This window comes from Chenopodium album, chromosome 13 (assembly GCF_948465745.1).
Source record: "Chenopodium album chromosome 13, dcCheAlbu1.1, whole genome shotgun sequence".
Taxonomy (NCBI): domain Eukaryota; kingdom Viridiplantae; phylum Streptophyta; class Magnoliopsida; order Caryophyllales; family Amaranthaceae; genus Chenopodium; species Chenopodium album.
In genome coordinates, this window is record NC_137846.1 from 10,135,771 (window position 1) to 10,153,677 (window position 17,907).

The 17,907-nt window shown below is 31.7% G+C and overlaps 1 protein-coding gene across 1 annotated transcript; it reads left to right on the forward strand.

The window, feature by feature from the left end:
- Positions 1-6,668: 6,668 nt before the first annotated feature.
- LOC145575194 (putative F-box protein At5g62060) lies at positions 6,669-7,895 on the forward strand. The gene is made up of 3 exons (XM_081633094.1): positions 6,669-7,004; positions 7,113-7,300; positions 7,361-7,895. The coding sequence occupies exons 1-3, from the start codon at positions 6,669-6,671 to the stop codon at positions 7,893-7,895; spliced, it is 1,059 nt and encodes a 352-aa protein (XP_081489220.1).
- Positions 7,896-17,907: the final 10,012 nt, after the last annotated feature.

Consider the following 17,907-nt stretch of genomic DNA (forward strand, 5'->3'; position numbering starts at 1 on the left):
TTTTTATCCCCAATAAACAATGATTTTGGGAATGGGTGGCTAATATATGACATGAATTGTAACACCCCCAAATCTCCCTCTACGGAAATACTAGTATAATATGTATAATTATACCGTAGAGATAGAGTTGGGCGTATTACCGACGCGTGATTACGCAAAGCTACCAAACTCACTAAATAAAACCAATACTTTGCAGCGGAAACTTCAATACTCTTTTATTAAATAAACCATAAATAGAACCATTGTCATGAATACTCAAAATAAAAGACAAAAACCGACATCCCTAATCTAGATGAAGACATTCCCGGGACTCCAATGCTCACATATTGACTTTACCTGAAAATTAGTCAACGCTGCTTACCATTAAGGTAAACAGGGCGAACCAAAACAAAAAGAGAACACGAATTAGCCAAATATGCTAAGTACGATAAGTGCAAGATAATGTAAACTCAATTTATTGGCAAACATGCTTTCCAAACCAATTTCCAATTGATTTCCAAACTCATGATTTAAAACAATTCTCAATACTCAAATATAATTTCAATAACTCAATAATTCAATAAGAATGATTATTTAAAATCCATCAATTCAAAACTCAATAATAAGAATGATTTATAATATCAGTTTAACTCAAAATTCCTTTCTAAGTGTCCACACCCCCCAAGCTAGTCTCCTACTATTTCAAGGTTATTCTTGGAGAAAGACTAGGTCATACAAAGTCCATAGTATTCAATGAATCCGCATAGTGGGATTAATAAAATAAATTTGCTTGTAAAACATTTAAATAATTAATAACATCTTTAACTCATAAATCCAATAAATATCTCAAAACTCCTTTTTAATTAAATTCAATATACCTTTGAAATCAAGCCTTTAAAACATAATAAATAATTTGATTCTTTCAAAACATCATATAAAAAAAATTTATACTCCAATAATTTATTAAAACCAATTATTAAAACATGCTTTTATTTCATAAATCATAATTCAATTCAATTTAATTCAATCATCATAAAATCATTCAAACATGCTTATTCAATCCAATCAATTTCAAAGGTATCTAGCCACCTACACGTACCTGCATCCTTGCTTAGCAAAACCACACAAAAGAACTCAAGAACCTTGATTGCACACACCCTACAAATAAATATAACCTTAATCAATATAAGGTTAACAAATAATCACAACAATTAAATTAAAAACCTCCAACTACATGTACATGAACCTTTTAAATTAGTTTCTCATAAACATTATTAAAAATCTGATTTTATATAATTAAAATTAGTTATAATAATTTTCATAAATCCCCCATAATAATTATAATTAATTAAATAAGAGAAGAGAAGAAGAAAAGATAGAAAACCAAGGAGAAGAGGAGGAAAGGTGGCGGCAAGGGTGGCTGTCGGTGGTGGCTTGCAACGGTAGGTGGCGCCGAAGGTGTCTGGCGGTGGCTACAGGTGGCAGCCGTGGGTGGAGGTGGTGCTCGGTAGTGGTGGCGCACCAAAAGGAGGAGAAAAATAATGAAAAAAAAAAAAGAAAATAGGAGAAGAGAATGAGAGAGAATTAAGAGAATTTGTGTGAGTGTTTAGTCATGAAATAAAGGGGTATTTATAGGCTAGTATGGGCATGAACTATGGTAGGAAAATGTAGGAAGATTTATGGCAAGAAGAGTTAAGGAATTACTTGGAGTAGTGAATAAACAAATATGGAAAGTTTTGATATTAAGGTGATTGAGAATAATAAAAATATGGAAGGTGTGTAGTCATAAAAATAATATGGTAAGGGAGATTACTTGGGGAATAATCAAGGGAAATAAAAGGTAGGAAAATATGATGATAAAATATTTAGGAGATGGAAAAATAGAATTAAGGAAAATACTAGATTTTAAGGAGATAATTAAAAATATAAATTACCAAAATAATTCTCCCAAAAATCACCAATAAAATAACTAAGATTAGCTCAAATTTTTGGACCTCCTTATAGTAATTTAGGAAGTTATTTTTCTAGTTTTTAGGAATTAAAAATAATTGTGTAAATAATATTTATTTTATAAAATAATTAATTAAATACATACCAATTATTCACCAATAAAATAACTAAGAAAATTAGATTTTCTATACATAGAAAATCCAAAAAAAACTAGCTACTGTTTGGGAATTTTCGGACATCTTTAATTAATTAATAAAACATAGTTTTTTCTTTAATTAAAATATCTGAAATATATAAAAAATCCGATTTTTAAAATGAAATAAATGGATAATAAATCTTATCCAAAATAATAATTAGATTTCAAAATACTTTTGGCGCCAAAGTTCAAATATCATTTTGGCTCTAAATAATAAATTTACTAAAATACCCTTTTTATTAAATAATAATTAATTAATTAATTAATTAATTAGGAAAAATACATATGAAAATACAGGGTATTACATGAATGAAGAACATTGATGAACTTGGATGAACAAGATGAACAATTTTAATTTTAGGGTTTTTGATTCTAATAATTATAATTTTTAAAATTAATTTATAATTATATATTTCTTAAAAAAATTCATGTTTTAAAAAGAATACATAAAAACAATACAATTTTAATACATTATGAGCATTAAAAATAATTCAAAATGAAAATAAAAATACCAAATGTGGGCCAATCAAATTTTGCCACATCAACAAATTGTGGTGCCTTTTTTAAAGAATGACATTGTAGAATATGTAATAATTTAGTACTTCCCCCATTCTATAATAATTATTGATATATTTGACTTTTTATCTAAACTTTGACTATTAATATCTTCAATTTGTATTCCTCGTGGTAAAAATAATAATAATACTTAATTAGTAAAATTCAACATAATATACCCGTGTATTAATAAAACAACGGTGATACACTATAAAATAATGGTGGTAGTAATAATAAAACAATGGTGACCAAAAATATTGTACTCGTATGACTTGATTGGAAAAAAAAAGGATGAAAGAATAATTGTTGAGCACATTTGAAAAGACCTATACTATCAATTAAAAAGCATTATAAAAGATGCCACGTGTGACCCCTTTTACATTTAAAGGATGTTGATAGCTTGTAATTTTGTATATCCTAAGATTCACGGGGTTGTTAGTGTTTTGGTGCATATTTAGGTATAAAGATGACACTTTTAAGCTTTTGGATAAATACCCTATAGCTTCATTTGTAGGGAGATCTTCTTCTCCCTTAGTCTTCTTAGGCCCTTTCTCTTAATTAATAATGTAGATCTTTAATTAATAGTTATTTCAGCTGAGAATCTCTCAAACTCAAGCATTTTAGAAGATAATTTCAAGCTTTATTCTCTCAATTTTAACATTTCTCCTAAACTTTGAAGTTTCAAGTAGTATTCTCTTATTCTCTTACTCTCTTCTCTTCTTAATTTTCTGTTTTTATATGGTTTTGTGAATCTTAATTTTCTCTTAATCATTGTTAATTGTTCTTGCACGTTCAATGTTAGAATGTTACTCTTATCCATGATTTGTGAGTAGTTACTTAGCAAGGGGTTAGGTGAAAACTCAACTAGGCCATGGGTTGATTAATTTTGAGATGTTTTCATGTTCTATTTGGTTTGAAGATTGTTTGCTCATGAATTGATTATTTGCATGTGTATTTTTAGTGGCCAACTTCACTTCCTATCCTTGCATTGAGAAATGGAGTTGGATTGTGAATCCTCTCTTGTCTGATTAGATCATACTCCTTTCATGAATGTGGTTGCCTTGTTTCAATGATTAGGATGCTTTAGCGTAGTAATTCGGAGAGAAATCCCAATTATTTGTGCTTCATGCTATCTTGGAGCGATCGAAAGACAAACTTGAGTTAGAAACCCACTTCCTACCATTGAGACTTTGTTTCTTATCATGTTAGTTGTTTGGTCTAGGAAATGCTAGTGTTGTGGCTTTGAAAGAAGGCAACATTGAGTTCTCATTCTATCACTGATGTATGTTCATGATTTATCCTTGTTATTAATTATTTGGTTTGGTTGGTGTTGAACCCCATTTATCCCTAGCACTTCTTTCTCTTGGAATTTAGTCCCTGGGAAGAATGACCCTTACTTACCATTATGCTTAGGTTAGTGGTTAGTTAGGTAGTTTGACTCTAGGGTGTTTGTCTAACAACCAAATATCCCTTCTGTCAGATGTCATGTCATCCAATTAAAAACATGAATTATACACGTCAAATAAAAATTGTTAACATCAAGAATTGAACTTGGGTCCCTTAGGAAATGAGTTACTCTCTCCGTGTTTAAATAAGTGTTACACTTATTACTAAATACGGTTGTATTTTAATAAATGTTATACTTTTTTGGCAAAAAACTACGGAGTACATTTTAATATTATATCTCTCTCTCTCATGGTCCCTACCCAAACCCACTCACTAATTTTTTATTATTTATTTCCTCTCACATTCATTACTTTTTAATAAACTATTATTCCACTATCTTTCTTATACAATTTTTTAATACTACAACTACTTCACTTACCTCTTATTGGGTTGACGCTCACCCTCTAGCGTTTGGAAGCTTCCTTGCTGCCCGCTGCTCGAGATTTGGGCCTCAGCATCCATTTCGTCGCCACTAGTCTCTGTATCAGTATCGTGCGGGGAGTCCAACACTTCTAACAAACGCATACGCGGTATGATATCTAGCTGCCTTGGGCGTCGACGACGGTTGCTCTGAGCGGACTCCAGCTGTTGTCGAAGGGAAGCTGCATTAGATGCCGACACTTCCTTTCCTCGGCTGAGACGACGTTTGTTGGATTCTTGGGCTGCGGGGAGGTTGGCCTTGGTTTTTTCGTTGGCACCCCTCATCTGCTTGAGGGTCATATCATCAGATGTCATTTCGAAGGTTGGGTTAGGGTTTTGAGGGTTTTACCTAGTTGAGTCCCCACAGACGGCGCCAAATTGTTTATGCTAAATTTTTTCAAGTGGGATTGAATAGCAAAATCTAGTTTACGAACGAAAATTGGGTAAAAATCGCGGGTAAAATGAGGATATACCAAACTTTCACTATGCAAAAGATCAAACGAAAATTATTACAATGTATATGATCAATGTGTTTTTAGTTGCTAAGTTGCGATGTCCCCAATGTTGATGGTGCCTTCCCCTTATATAGATGATTATTAGGATTTATTATAGCCGTTGTGAGTTGATAATAGTAGCTCCTTGTTTTGCGGCAACTACTCCTTGACTCGTGGTACTAGGCTTATCCTAGTAACGGCTTCATATTGCTGGTGGGAGACTTAGTCCTTCAAGCTTATCACCTCCTTGAAAATAGGAGTTTTGTTACCTGTGCTTCGTCCGTCGAGTCAGAGCTCAATCGTCGATCTTAATTCTTCGTCATTGACCCTTGTTGACTTGCGCTGACTTTGACTTACTAAAATTTACCCATAACAATTGTCTAATATTATGTGTTTGTCAATTGTCTAATATTATGTGTTTGTCAAAGTGTGACACTTATTAAAGGAGAAAGTAAAAGTTTTAATATCTTTACTATCTAATACAAGTATTTGTACTTATTTGTTTCTATGAGATATAGTTAAGGACTTAAGGACGTTAAGGTAGATCAAGAAAAGAGTGTTGTTTTTTTGTACTTTAATAATTGCTATTTTATTATACTAAACCATTCTAAATTAAATAGAAATATAATTAAGCTTATTTTTTACATTAAAAAAAATAAACTAAAAGTCAAATTCATTTATATTTTTTTTAAAGAAAAACACTAGTTGTATATTATATCCTCAAAACAAGGTTAAAAGTATAGTAGTAATGAACACATTACTACATTTATTTGAATTAATTATGAACTAGGTATTTGTTTTATATTGTTAAAGATATGTTTAATGGGCTAGATTAATAAACAAAAACATTGTCGTTTAGAGTACTTTTATACAGTTCTCAAAAAAAAAAAAAAAAAAAAAAAAAAAAAAACGTTGACAAATTTTCTTTGTAACTCTGTTCTCCTCAATATACGCCACTCTCTCACGGTGTAGTGCTCGGGGAGTCGACGGCCTATCACGGTTAACTGCTGTGGAAACTCGTCTCTTCGCCACGCCTACGCTTCGGCAGTCCGGCCTTCCACCGCTCCACTTAATCAGTCACTCAGGTAGTTTGCGTCTTTGTGAATTTAATTTAATTTTTATTGTGATTTCAATTTAATTTGCAAGTTAATTCTATTATGCATATTTACAGTTTATGATTTACATGAACATGCTAATGCTAATGATGCTGCTTTCGGACATTGTATTGTGCTTTGTTGCTTTACAATATAGATTTTGATGGAGCATTGCTGATTGTTGATCTTTTTTATGTTTGTTTGATTATTATGTAATTAAAGGTGAGTCCTTTAGAAGTTTATAAGGATTTGACAATCATGCTGATATATGTGAGTGTCAATTTGTTCCGCCTTTTTTGCTGTTAACCAAAATCCAGATTTTTGTTTCAAACTTTCAAGAGATCCTTACATGCTGTTTATGTGCTGAAATTACATGTTTATTTGTTTTATAAAGGTTTTTAATTTGAAGTTACAGGTTTATGTAGTAATATAAAGATCCAATAAGACCTGGTGATGTTGGGTATTTTTATTGATCTAGTAAGGTTTCAAGCCTAATATGCTAATTGAATCAAATTTGGTTGTAGAAACCTTTCAATGGAAGGCAAGGAATGTGAAGGGGCTCCTACAATGGAAATTCAAGTAAGTGACTCATCACTTGGTTGGAAGGATAGTTGTGTTAAAAAGTGCAAGGGTTGTTGCGATATTTGGCTTCCGTTGGAGGTGCAATCCAATATCCTTGCAAAGCTGCCGAGTAAAGCTCTTGTACGATGCCAATGTGTTAGTAAGGAGTGGCTGGCTGAAATTCGAGACGTTTTTTCTAAAATGTTGTCATCTCAAATTTTCAATGATAAAGCTAATTCAAGTACCCAAGTTATTCTAGTTCGACCCCTAAAGTTTCATGTGTTGGTCATTGATCTGTCTCGTCAAAAGGTAGTTAAAACCCTAGTACACCATCACCCCATCCGGCACAAATTGGAACCTATTGGTACTTGCAATGGTTTGCTTTGCCTTTTGAATTGTTCTTTACGTCAAATCCAGGTTTACAACCCGATAACTAGTGCCTCTAGAGTTATAGATATTCCCAGGGTTACCTTTGGAGGTAAAGTTGATTACAATTTTTACGGGTTTGGCTATGATTGTAGGAGCAATGATTATAAGATATTAAAAATGCCTTACACAACAGAAACGCAACCTATGTTGTTCAGCTTCAAGAACAACTCATGGAAGTTGGTCCAATCTTGCCCCTTTGATTATAGTTCAGAAATAAATTGGGAATGACCCTATAGTAATGTGTTACATTGGGTACCTGTTTTTGATCCATCGTCTACTTATGTTCCTCCTTCTAAAATTATATGTTTTGATCTTGAAAACGAGAACTATTATGAGTTACCCAAGCCAGACGATATTGGCGACAGAATAAGAAGATGGCATTTAGTTGTTGTAAGGGGATTGTTGCATTTTGTACACTTCAACTATGAGAAGAATGAATTGGGTATCTGGGTCATGGAGGTATATGGTGTGAAAGAATCATGGAATAAGTGGATTCATATATCTCTCAAAGAACTCTGTCGCACATTACATACTGGTGAAAGACTGGGGCCTACTGAATGGAGTATAAAGCAATCGAAGCCTTTTGTGTATTCAGAGGATGGGAAGAAAATCATTATAGCTGTTAGGAGGCGTGTCTGCTGTTTTGTAGCTTTTGATCTAATTACTCGTGAATCAAAGATTATCGCAACGCATCTATGGCCCGAAAGTAGATTCGCTAAATTTACCCCCTTGTCATGGGCTAGTTTTCAAGTTTCCCCCAACAATGAGTAACCGTGTTGATTACTACATTCGTTAACTTTTAGTTGCAACTTTAGAATATTTTATATCTCACAAATAATACCTCAAAATTGCAACTAAAAGTTAACGGAGATAATATATTTTTTCAACTTTATTTGATCTATGTTTGTTTCATTCTCATTTCCTTTTTTTTTCCTTTTTTTTTTTTCTGAAGGGAACATTCTTATTTACTTTGAATTAATGAGATACGTTTTTCTTTTGTTTACTCCACCTGGCACTACCTCATTTTTACTCCCTCCGTTTTTAAATACTTGCTCCATTTCTCCATGCGCAGAGTTTTAGGAAAAACTAACATAGTGCCCGTGCGATTCACGATTTATAAATCATATTATTAATCCCACAGGAAAAAAACACAAATAATTCAATTAGTAATAAAGGGCTCATTTTCACTAACAATTTAATTATTAAAATTTTGTTTAGTCGCAGTAATGGCCGATACAGAAATTACAAAATGTGATTTGAATAATATTTTATGTCATTGGCATTTGTTTTAATATTTTATTCGTTTTTTTTTTTTAATAATGTTATTTTATTAATTGAAAATAAAGGAATAATGCTCCATGTAACTATATAAGAGAAAATAAACAGAGCATAAAAACAAATATAAGAGAAATAGACAGATTCATTTTCTATCCCCGGTCAGGAAAAACAAAAAATTTTCTTGTCATATATCTGCTTTAGTAGCTATATAATCTAATATTTGTTTTACCCGTCACTATCACCAAATCTATAGACACAATAATAACTTTATATCTTACGCACTATATATAAATTTCTAGCATAGTTTTGGCTAGGTAATAAATTATTTGGAACCAATCAAAGTCAATAAAATATATTTTGAATTCAATATAATTTATATACAAAAACTAACATTGCTTTCAAAAAAAAAAAAAAAAAAAAAAAAAAAAAAAAAAAAAAAAAAAAAAAACCTAACCAAAAATATGCAACAAAATGTATCAAGTCTTTGTTATCTCATTACAAATATAAGATAAACGAATTAGTGATTGATTGATTGATTCGTTTGTCTTATAGCATAATGCATTAATTGATTGATGTAAATTAGAATATTCTAATTAACAACATTACTATATGTAGAACAACATAAAATTATTGCCAATAATGATTATATATTTAGTATCGCACCCGTGCAATACACAATTTTATTTTGAATCAAAGTAAATTTAAACATATTAATGAATGTTTACTAGTATTTAAACATATGTTTATTTGAATGTAAACACGTACATGTTCATTCTCATATTGAAAATATCCACATAGACTATAATAATACATGTTTAACTTCATATTAAATTATATGCTCATGAGCGCCATTTGAATATTATATTTAGCATCATTTGAATATTATATTACATACATTTTAGCTCTAATATTGATAGATGTTTATTTGAATTTGATACATAGATGTTCATTTGGATATGTGTATATTCACACATATATTAATGTATGTTCATTCACATGTCAAAAAATGTTCAAAAATAAATCACATATTGTTCATTCATCATAAACCTTTGATGATTCTATTTTAAAATATTATTCTATTTTAAAAAATATTCAAAAATAAATCACATATTGTCACTTACATTATGGAGTTATATAATTTTTAATTGAATTTTTTTAAAAAAAAAATGTGTATAAACAGTGATGACGATGATATTCCTATTCAATCAAGAGTGAATAAAATACAATTGATCCTCAACTCTTAAAGATATAATAACAAGTGTGCCTATTGAAAAAGACATGTTTGCAATTACAATGTGTAATAATCATTTATAATAAATTATATGTTCATTTTGACATGATATTTTTTTTTTTGAAATTCTTTTGATACATATATATATGTTTATGATTGTTCATTTAAGTATACAAAAATGTTCATTTCACTAACACTTTGATATAGATTCTTTAGGTTCATGTAACATAATTGAAAGATAATTAATGTTCATTTATATATATCTTCTTGAACATGTATATTTTGAATTTTGGTTAGACTATATATGTTCATGTTATTTGTGATAATTTGTTCATTTATATAAAACAGAATGTACATTTTTGTTTTGCCAATTGAACATTTATTAAATTTGTAATATCAATATAATGTTTATGCATATATATTGATATACAAACACAATATATATTGTGGTGATGTTCTATATAGAGTAAAACGCACGTTGCAATAATTTAGAGATGGAAATTCTAATCCTATATTTATACAGGAGACATTGCCATCATTTATATTGAAAGTTAAAAATGAACAACATAGTAATTGGTGGGAATCATATTTTGATAGAAACATATTGAACCACAAGTAAGTTAATTTGACATATAGCAAAATGTTCATTTTCATAACAATGAATACACACATTGACATTGTAATTTGTTTGAATTGCAGATAAACCAAATCAAGAAGCTGAGAATATAGTACATTGCTCAATTGATGCTAATTGGATTAAACAGAAGCTAGAGGCAATAGAAAAGGATCAAGAAGATTTATGGAAGCTTAGATTACTAAAAATATTATTCTTTCGGATATTTGATCATTTATAGAATTCTAATTGATCAAGTACATTAATATTCATATTTTTTTAATTCACTAGTGCTTGTTATATACATATACATACATATTTTTTTTTACTGGAATGAAAATGTTCATTATCAAGAAGTCATATGTTCATTATCAGAATAAAATATGTTCAATTACGTAACAGTTATAACGAAATACAATAAAATGTTCATAACCAAAAAGGAAAATGTTCAGTGTCAAAACAAATTATGTTCAGTTACGTACCATTTATCAGAAAAAAAAAATTAAGCTCGAACAAATATATATTGTTTCAATCCAAATTCTTACTTATTATTATTTGCCAACCTATTCGCTATATTAGTGTCAAAAAAAACTAACAACCTATCATACTTAGAAGAAATATGTTGACTAGCTACCACGTTGAACACTTTGAACATCTCTTGGAACACTTGGAGGAACTTGAAAATTTCTTAGAACACTTGGACGAAATTGAACCTTTTTTCTTGGCACACTTAAAGAAACTTGGACATTACTTGGAGCACTTGAAGGAACTTGGCTTTTTCTTGGAGCACGCACTTGGACAATACTATACTCTTTCTTAAAAACATATTCATTGTACCTTTTATAAGCTTCTGCTTCTTTACCAATTAAGTAACTCAAATTTACTTGCTTCTTCAACAACAATTTCATTCTTTTTCCCACTGCATCTTAAAAACAAATGAACACAAACATTGGCATACATGTTCAATATTTAAACATAATCATTATAAATGATCATTTATCATTACCTATTTGATCATAATTATTAAAATTAATTTGTTGACATTATGAATGAACATTTAGCATTATTAAAGTGTTCATTTATCATTATCATTTTGCATTATAAATATTCATTTAGCATTAATAAAATTGAACATTTATCGACTATGAACTTTCATTTAACAGTAATAAAATTGATATATAAGCTTTATGAATGATCATTTAGCATTATAAGATTGATCACAACACAACTGTTAAAATAGTTGATTATTTAGGATTATAAATTAAAATAATGTTATAGATTAAATAAAACAGTAAACAAATTGCAATTAAGAAATCAAAACTACTGCAAAACAATGAAACACAATAGCTATGTATTATCACTCAAATTGATCAACAAATTGAACTAAAACTATAATTATAAAAATCATAGTATTAGAATTGAAATTAAAATCGACAACAACAATATTGATGAATGATTCATGACAACAAAATAAATCAACAAATTTTACTCACATTGATAAACAAAAGCAATATTAATTAAAATCAAAGTATTACAAATTCAATTAAAAGAACGAGAAAAATAAAACACTAACAACAAAATTAATGAAAAATTGAATGAAAGCTTACATTGATCAACAAACGAATTAAGCAATCCGATCCAACATCAGATGGAAACACAACCTCAAAATCACGATCAAAATCTGAAATCGAAGAATACACAACTGCACATTCAGCAGCAAAACCTTCGAATCTCCGATCGAAGAAACCTCCATGAAAACAACGAAGAGTAAGGTTTTTCAATCGAGCGAAGATATTAGATCGAAAAACAATTATGATAAGAGAGAAAATGTTCTCAAACAACTGAGAAGAGAGAGAAAATTAAGGTTATATATATATATATATATATAGCTTGAAAAATAAGAAAGGAATGTAATAACAAAAAAAATAAAAAAATAAAAAATAAATAAAAGAAAAAATGTAGCAGAAGAAGAAACCAGGTAGTTTGGGAGGGGGGAGTAGGGAACTTTCCCTAGAGGGGGTTGTAGGTAAAAAATTTCACTTCAAAACTGTACAATACTCCTAAAAAGGAAAATATGAAGCCGCAACGCGAAACCAACACGGGCCAAAGGGCCTCACAAAGCAAAATTTAACTCTATTTCACTTTACACAGGTCTTTCCACACCCAGCTAGCACCACTCTTGGAAACATAAGTAGACCATGCATGAATCATGTAGATAGTGAGCCCATTTTACCCAAATGTTCTCCTTATTCTGAGCCAATAAGGCCCACACCTGCTTGCCAATAGCAGCTTTACACCATGTTTCTTCTCATAACAGACTTCCTGCCAAGTTTAGGGCTCGCTATTATAAGTACCATGCTACAAATAAGATCTGCAAACTTGATTGATCTTGTGAACAATGGAGGAAGGAAGCAAAAACATTTGTGCCCAGTAAGTACTAATACTCATAATTACACCATTAACCAACTGTATTTTGGCAAAGATTATGAATTTATGATCGATCCCAATCATCAGCAAATGGTGAAGTTCAATCAGTGAAAGATATCCTCATTATTCTCCACGTAAACTTGCTTATATGATTTTAACTAATTATGCTAATTGACGACATTCCTGAATTGTTAATACAGCTCATGAACGAGATTTGTACTAAATATTGATATCGTACCTGTTTTAATTTTCACAACGAATGAACATAACAGGTGTTTGTTAACTCATTTATTCAAAGAAAAAAGTTGCTAACAGCAGTTAAGTACATTTGTGTTTTTTCAAGCCAGTGTCTTTGCTAGAAGAACGCTTGGACCTGTCCAATAAAAAGTGAATGAGAAAAGAAAAGAAGGAACTTCATTCGAGGTAAATTTTAATTAATTTCTACATCATTTATTATTTTTCCTGGACTATCATATAAATTTGGTCTTTTGGTATACAGATTGAAGCAACTTACATGGAATTATGCATGCTTCGAGAAGTTACGAGATGCATTACCGCTTTTAAGCTTGAATCGAAATTCCTACCTAGCACCCTTTTATCGCGCATTGAAGAATTGTTAAAAGGAGATAAAATATGCGAAGGCTGCTATAAGACAATGGAATAACAGACGCTGTTCAAGTTCCTGTGATTCCATAGGAAGTCCAAAACAGCTGAAAAAACGATTAGAGTGGGGAACGGGAACAATCACTGCACAATGTAAGCGACTTAACCTGGTTCGAGTTTCGCTTAGGTGCATGCAGACTGCTGATAGAACTTAGAAGTAGATGATCTGACCATTGTGTTTCTGTAACACGAAATATTTGGTCCAATGAACTTCACACGAATATAGTTAGTTCTCTTAGTTAACATAACGATTTGAAGTTGTATAGGCTTCATTAGGCGGAAATAATTTAGTGTTTAATTAGTGCAGCATAGTTTTTATACAGTACAGTATCTGAAAATGTTTTGGTTATTCTATAAATATTACATTCAGAACTGTCAGCTTATAATTTCAATGCATTATATATTAGCCTCCTGCAAACACAAAGCAAGCAAAGACGATCCTTGCTCCCCTTTATTAACCAAAACAAAAATTTCATCATACACATTAGGTATCAGTGGCATATATACAATCATACTTCAATTCGTAGTTGATGAAATTTCATTCCCGTGTTAGAGAAATCCTCAAGGCTAAAGCATCGAAATTGCCGGTAGCCTATTTACAGAACTTAACGTAGGACTTATCAGGCCGGAACCATGTCACTAATCTAGCTTCAAAATTATCTACTGACAGTGCTGAAAACTGTACATCTGTGAATCATATGATCTGGCTTTAGAATGAAAGTGAAATACGCAATTTGAAGAAACTGCCTCACAGCTAGCTCAAGCATAAACCTAATATATCTTCAGATAGAGCAAATAGCTTCTCAATCTCCAGCGACTTAAACTGTTATACACGCTTTTGATTTGGCACAGACGACCTTGATGGCCTCCTGCTCAATATAAAGAACAAAGAGATCAATGAATAAAATTGAAAAACACTGATAAATTGATAGCAAATGAATATTAACAATCTAATGATTGCAGAGAAAATTAATATTGAGGAAATAATCAATCAAGGGACATCATACGCGGCAAAATTGACATGTACCTTATTATTACAAACTTACTTAAATTAGCAGATTCTTGAGGCTCAGATTGATCAAAATATCACAAACTCACAATAAGCAAAGAGTAGACCTGGCAAATGGGTCATTCGGGTCGAGTATGGGTCGAGTCAAGTTTGGGTCAAAAAGTAATCGGGTCAAGTTCGGGTCGGATTAGGTCATTTCGGGTTTAGGGTTGATTTCGGATCAACTGATAATCGGGTCAGGTCGGGTTTCAAGTCAACATTTCGGGCCGAGTTCGGGTCGGGTCAGTTCGAGTCGGGTCAATTTTGAGTCGAGTCAGTTCGGGTCGGGTCAATCTTCGGGTCCAATTGTCGGGTCATATTCGGGTCGATGCATTGGGTTAAATTCAACTCTATATACGTAGTATATTTTATATATTTTTTGACAAGAAACTCACTATATTTATTAAAGCTACTTTTTTCATGGAATATAATAATTGTTTTGACTTTAGATTATTTTGTAATTTCATTTGGTATTAAACATTATGTTATGTATGCATTATTATTGTACTATTTTTTTTCTAGACTTGTGAGAATTGTGACTTTTATTTCGAGCTTTAGTTAATTTTTTTAATCTTATGGACAAACTCTGTACAATAGTCGTTAGATTTCAATCTTTTTATGATTTTTTAATAACTTATAGAGATAAAAGGCCGAAGAAATCGAGAAAAGTAATGCTCAAAATATGTAAATTACTTACATTGTTACACATTACAAATTAATAAAAAAAAAATAAAAAAATTAAGTCAGTTTGATTGCGATTTTTTCAATTTCGGTTTACTAAGGTCAAGTCTTTAACTTAAATAGATTCTGGTCATTTAAGGTATAAGATAATTTTGGTTCGGGTCACTTTGGTTTCGAATCTATTTGGGTCAATTAATTCAAATTAAAGGTCGGGTCACTTTGGGTATCGGGTCACTTCGAATCGGGTCATTTCGGGTCTCGGGTCAACTTCGGGTCGGGTCATTTCAGGTTTCGGGTTAAGGTCGGGTCAATTCCACTTCAGGTCAGGTATGGGTCGGGTTAGGTTGATTCGGGTTTTGGGTCACTATTTTTGGGTCGATTTCGGGTCATTCGGGTCGGGTCATCGGGTCTGGGTCAGAATTACCAGGTCTAGCAAACAGACACCATTTTATGCATGGCATTAAGAAAATAATAAAGGGCAATAGACATACGATACAAACTATTCATCAAATAATGGTTGGCACCCATGTCAAGTTTAGTGTCCTGAGATCAAATGTCCCTTAGTCTAAACTTTCGGCTGATCAGGTGAGCAGGAAAAATTGGGTTAAGAAATATGAGCATCCAGTGTGCTCAATGCTCAATGCTCAATTGCAAACCTTGGTTAAGTAAGCAGCGTAGCAGGTTAGCTAACCATTTTAGATAATCATTCCAAGTTTATAATTTTCTGTCTACATGAAACTAGATAATCATTCTTGCCCATACATTAGACAATAGATTTTTTAAGAAAAAACTATTGACTTACAAAAATATGTAGAGGGGGGAAAAAGAAAAGAAGGCTTACCATATGCAAACGAAGGCCACGTATTTAGAGGCACTTCCAGAGGTGACACATCATATGATGACAGTGCAAATGGAGGCACATTCAGAGGCTACACAAACGAAGGCGGCACATTAGGAGGAGACACGAAATGACTAGAGCTGCAATGTGGATCCGATCAGAGCCCAAGCCATTACATGCATGTACATTAGACGTATAAAGAGTTTTGTGTCCAGAAGAATGTTGCACAGATTTAAGACAGGGTGTAATATCCTAAGGAGCTCCTTGGTCATCATTCTCTACTCGAGCTCGCTTTTCTAGCTGTCTTGAAGCCCAAGTGCCTGCTCTGCGTTTCTTAATTACTTTCCCCTTCTCCAATTCCATGATGCGTGATGAAAGGGAATCAAGTGGGAATTTTGACTCAAGCATAAAATATGTAATGCATTTAACTACATCTTGGAGACTCTTTAATTCCATGCATTCGGCTTCCATCTGCAATTATAGTCAAAAGTATACACAAACATAATCAACTTGACAGCTCATTACAAAATAAGAGAGACCAGAAAATACACGAGCAAATACAGTAAAACTGGAAATGAGAACAATAACAAAGAGGACAAATTAGGTAAGATTTCAATATCCAAAATTAAATAAAAAAAGAAGACTACATGAGAGTCTGGAAGTTGATCATGTTGTCTAAATGAGGCCATAGAATATGTCAAGTCAGATACTAAGGTTAAAGGTAGGCAGGGAAAATAAATGGTACATAAATTCAGCTGATCCCAAGTCCCAAGCATATGAACCTTTAATTAAACAGGGCATAATCCTTGGCAAAACTAAGAACCACAACTTTTTGTTACTCGGATCAGTCACGTGACTGATAGTTTTTATCATCCATATCAATCATCACAGAAATTTTACAGATCTTTCACCTGCCAATTACATAATCACGATGAGTGTAACTAAATGAGCTGTTCCATTGAGCATATACAGCAATACAATTGACTGCCTAGTAACTAGTCCACAAATATACAAATATACCACATACAAAATAACAATTAAACAAACAAAACGATATATAACCATGTTTACAAACTTTTGTAAAGTATTTGCATTTGTGTTGCCAAAGGTATACAAAGTTTATCACCACCTCTGATTTTCTTATGCATAACAAGGAAATAAATTATCTTGCTACAAAACAGTGACGTACCTTTGATTGAATAGTTCCGTCCTTTTGGATCTCGTTCACTCTTTGCTTCAGAGATTCCAAGTGTTCTTTCAGCAGAGGTACTGGCGGAAAATTGTATTCCAGCTTAAAATGGCAGATGAACTTGATAGCCAAAAGACACTTCTTACTCTTAATAAGGGATCTGATATGATCTGTTTAATGTGAAATAAATATACAAGTAGTTGAAAAAATGTGAGTAGGTCTAAAGAGCAGATAGCACCATTGACATACAGACTTAGTAATAGATGAAGAGGCATCTATGGTAGGACAATAAGTACTAAACTCACATTTCTCAGTGCACTTTCAAAGCTAAATAACGAAAAAAAGTCTCATAGACTGGGAAGGTAAGTAGTATAGAATTAAATTTCTTTCTTAAAGAATACATTGTTTCACTAACAAACTCATTCTAAAACAAATTCAGTGGTCATTGACATACAAACTTTGTTAGTTCCCCACCCTACTCTACATCCCTTTTCCCCTTTCAAGGTTTCAAAAAATTGGCTTTGTCACTTCTTCTCCCACCTGTCTTGAAAAAATGACATGCTATTCGGACAAAGCTTAAAAATTCTAAATTAATCCAACCCATACAGGTTCAATGACGGACCTAATATGTTAATTAAACAGAATAATCTTGTAAGCATAATGTAATAATCACACTATGTAAATTACGTCAAAGTAAGCACCAATACTACAAAATTGTTTTATCAGCAAGTCTATGAAAAAAATAAATAATTATACCTGGAATTTTCTTGGAAAGTCCCAACACACGGCAAATATTTAGGATCCCAGGCAGATAG

Excerpts from the sequence above, each read along its gene's own strand:
- LOC145575194 (XM_081633094.1), top strand. The coding sequence starts at position 6,669 with ATGGAAGGCAAGGAATGTGAAGGGGCTCCTACAATGGAAATTCAAGTA. Across the intron at positions 7,005-7,112 it reads TTGATCTGTCTCGTCAAAAG|GTTTACAACCCGATAACTAG; the intron begins GTAGTTAAAACC and ends CGTCAAATCCAG. Across the intron at positions 7,301-7,360 it reads TTCAAGAACAACTCATGGAA|TAATGTGTTACATTGGGTAC; the intron begins GTTGGTCCAATC and ends ATGACCCTATAG.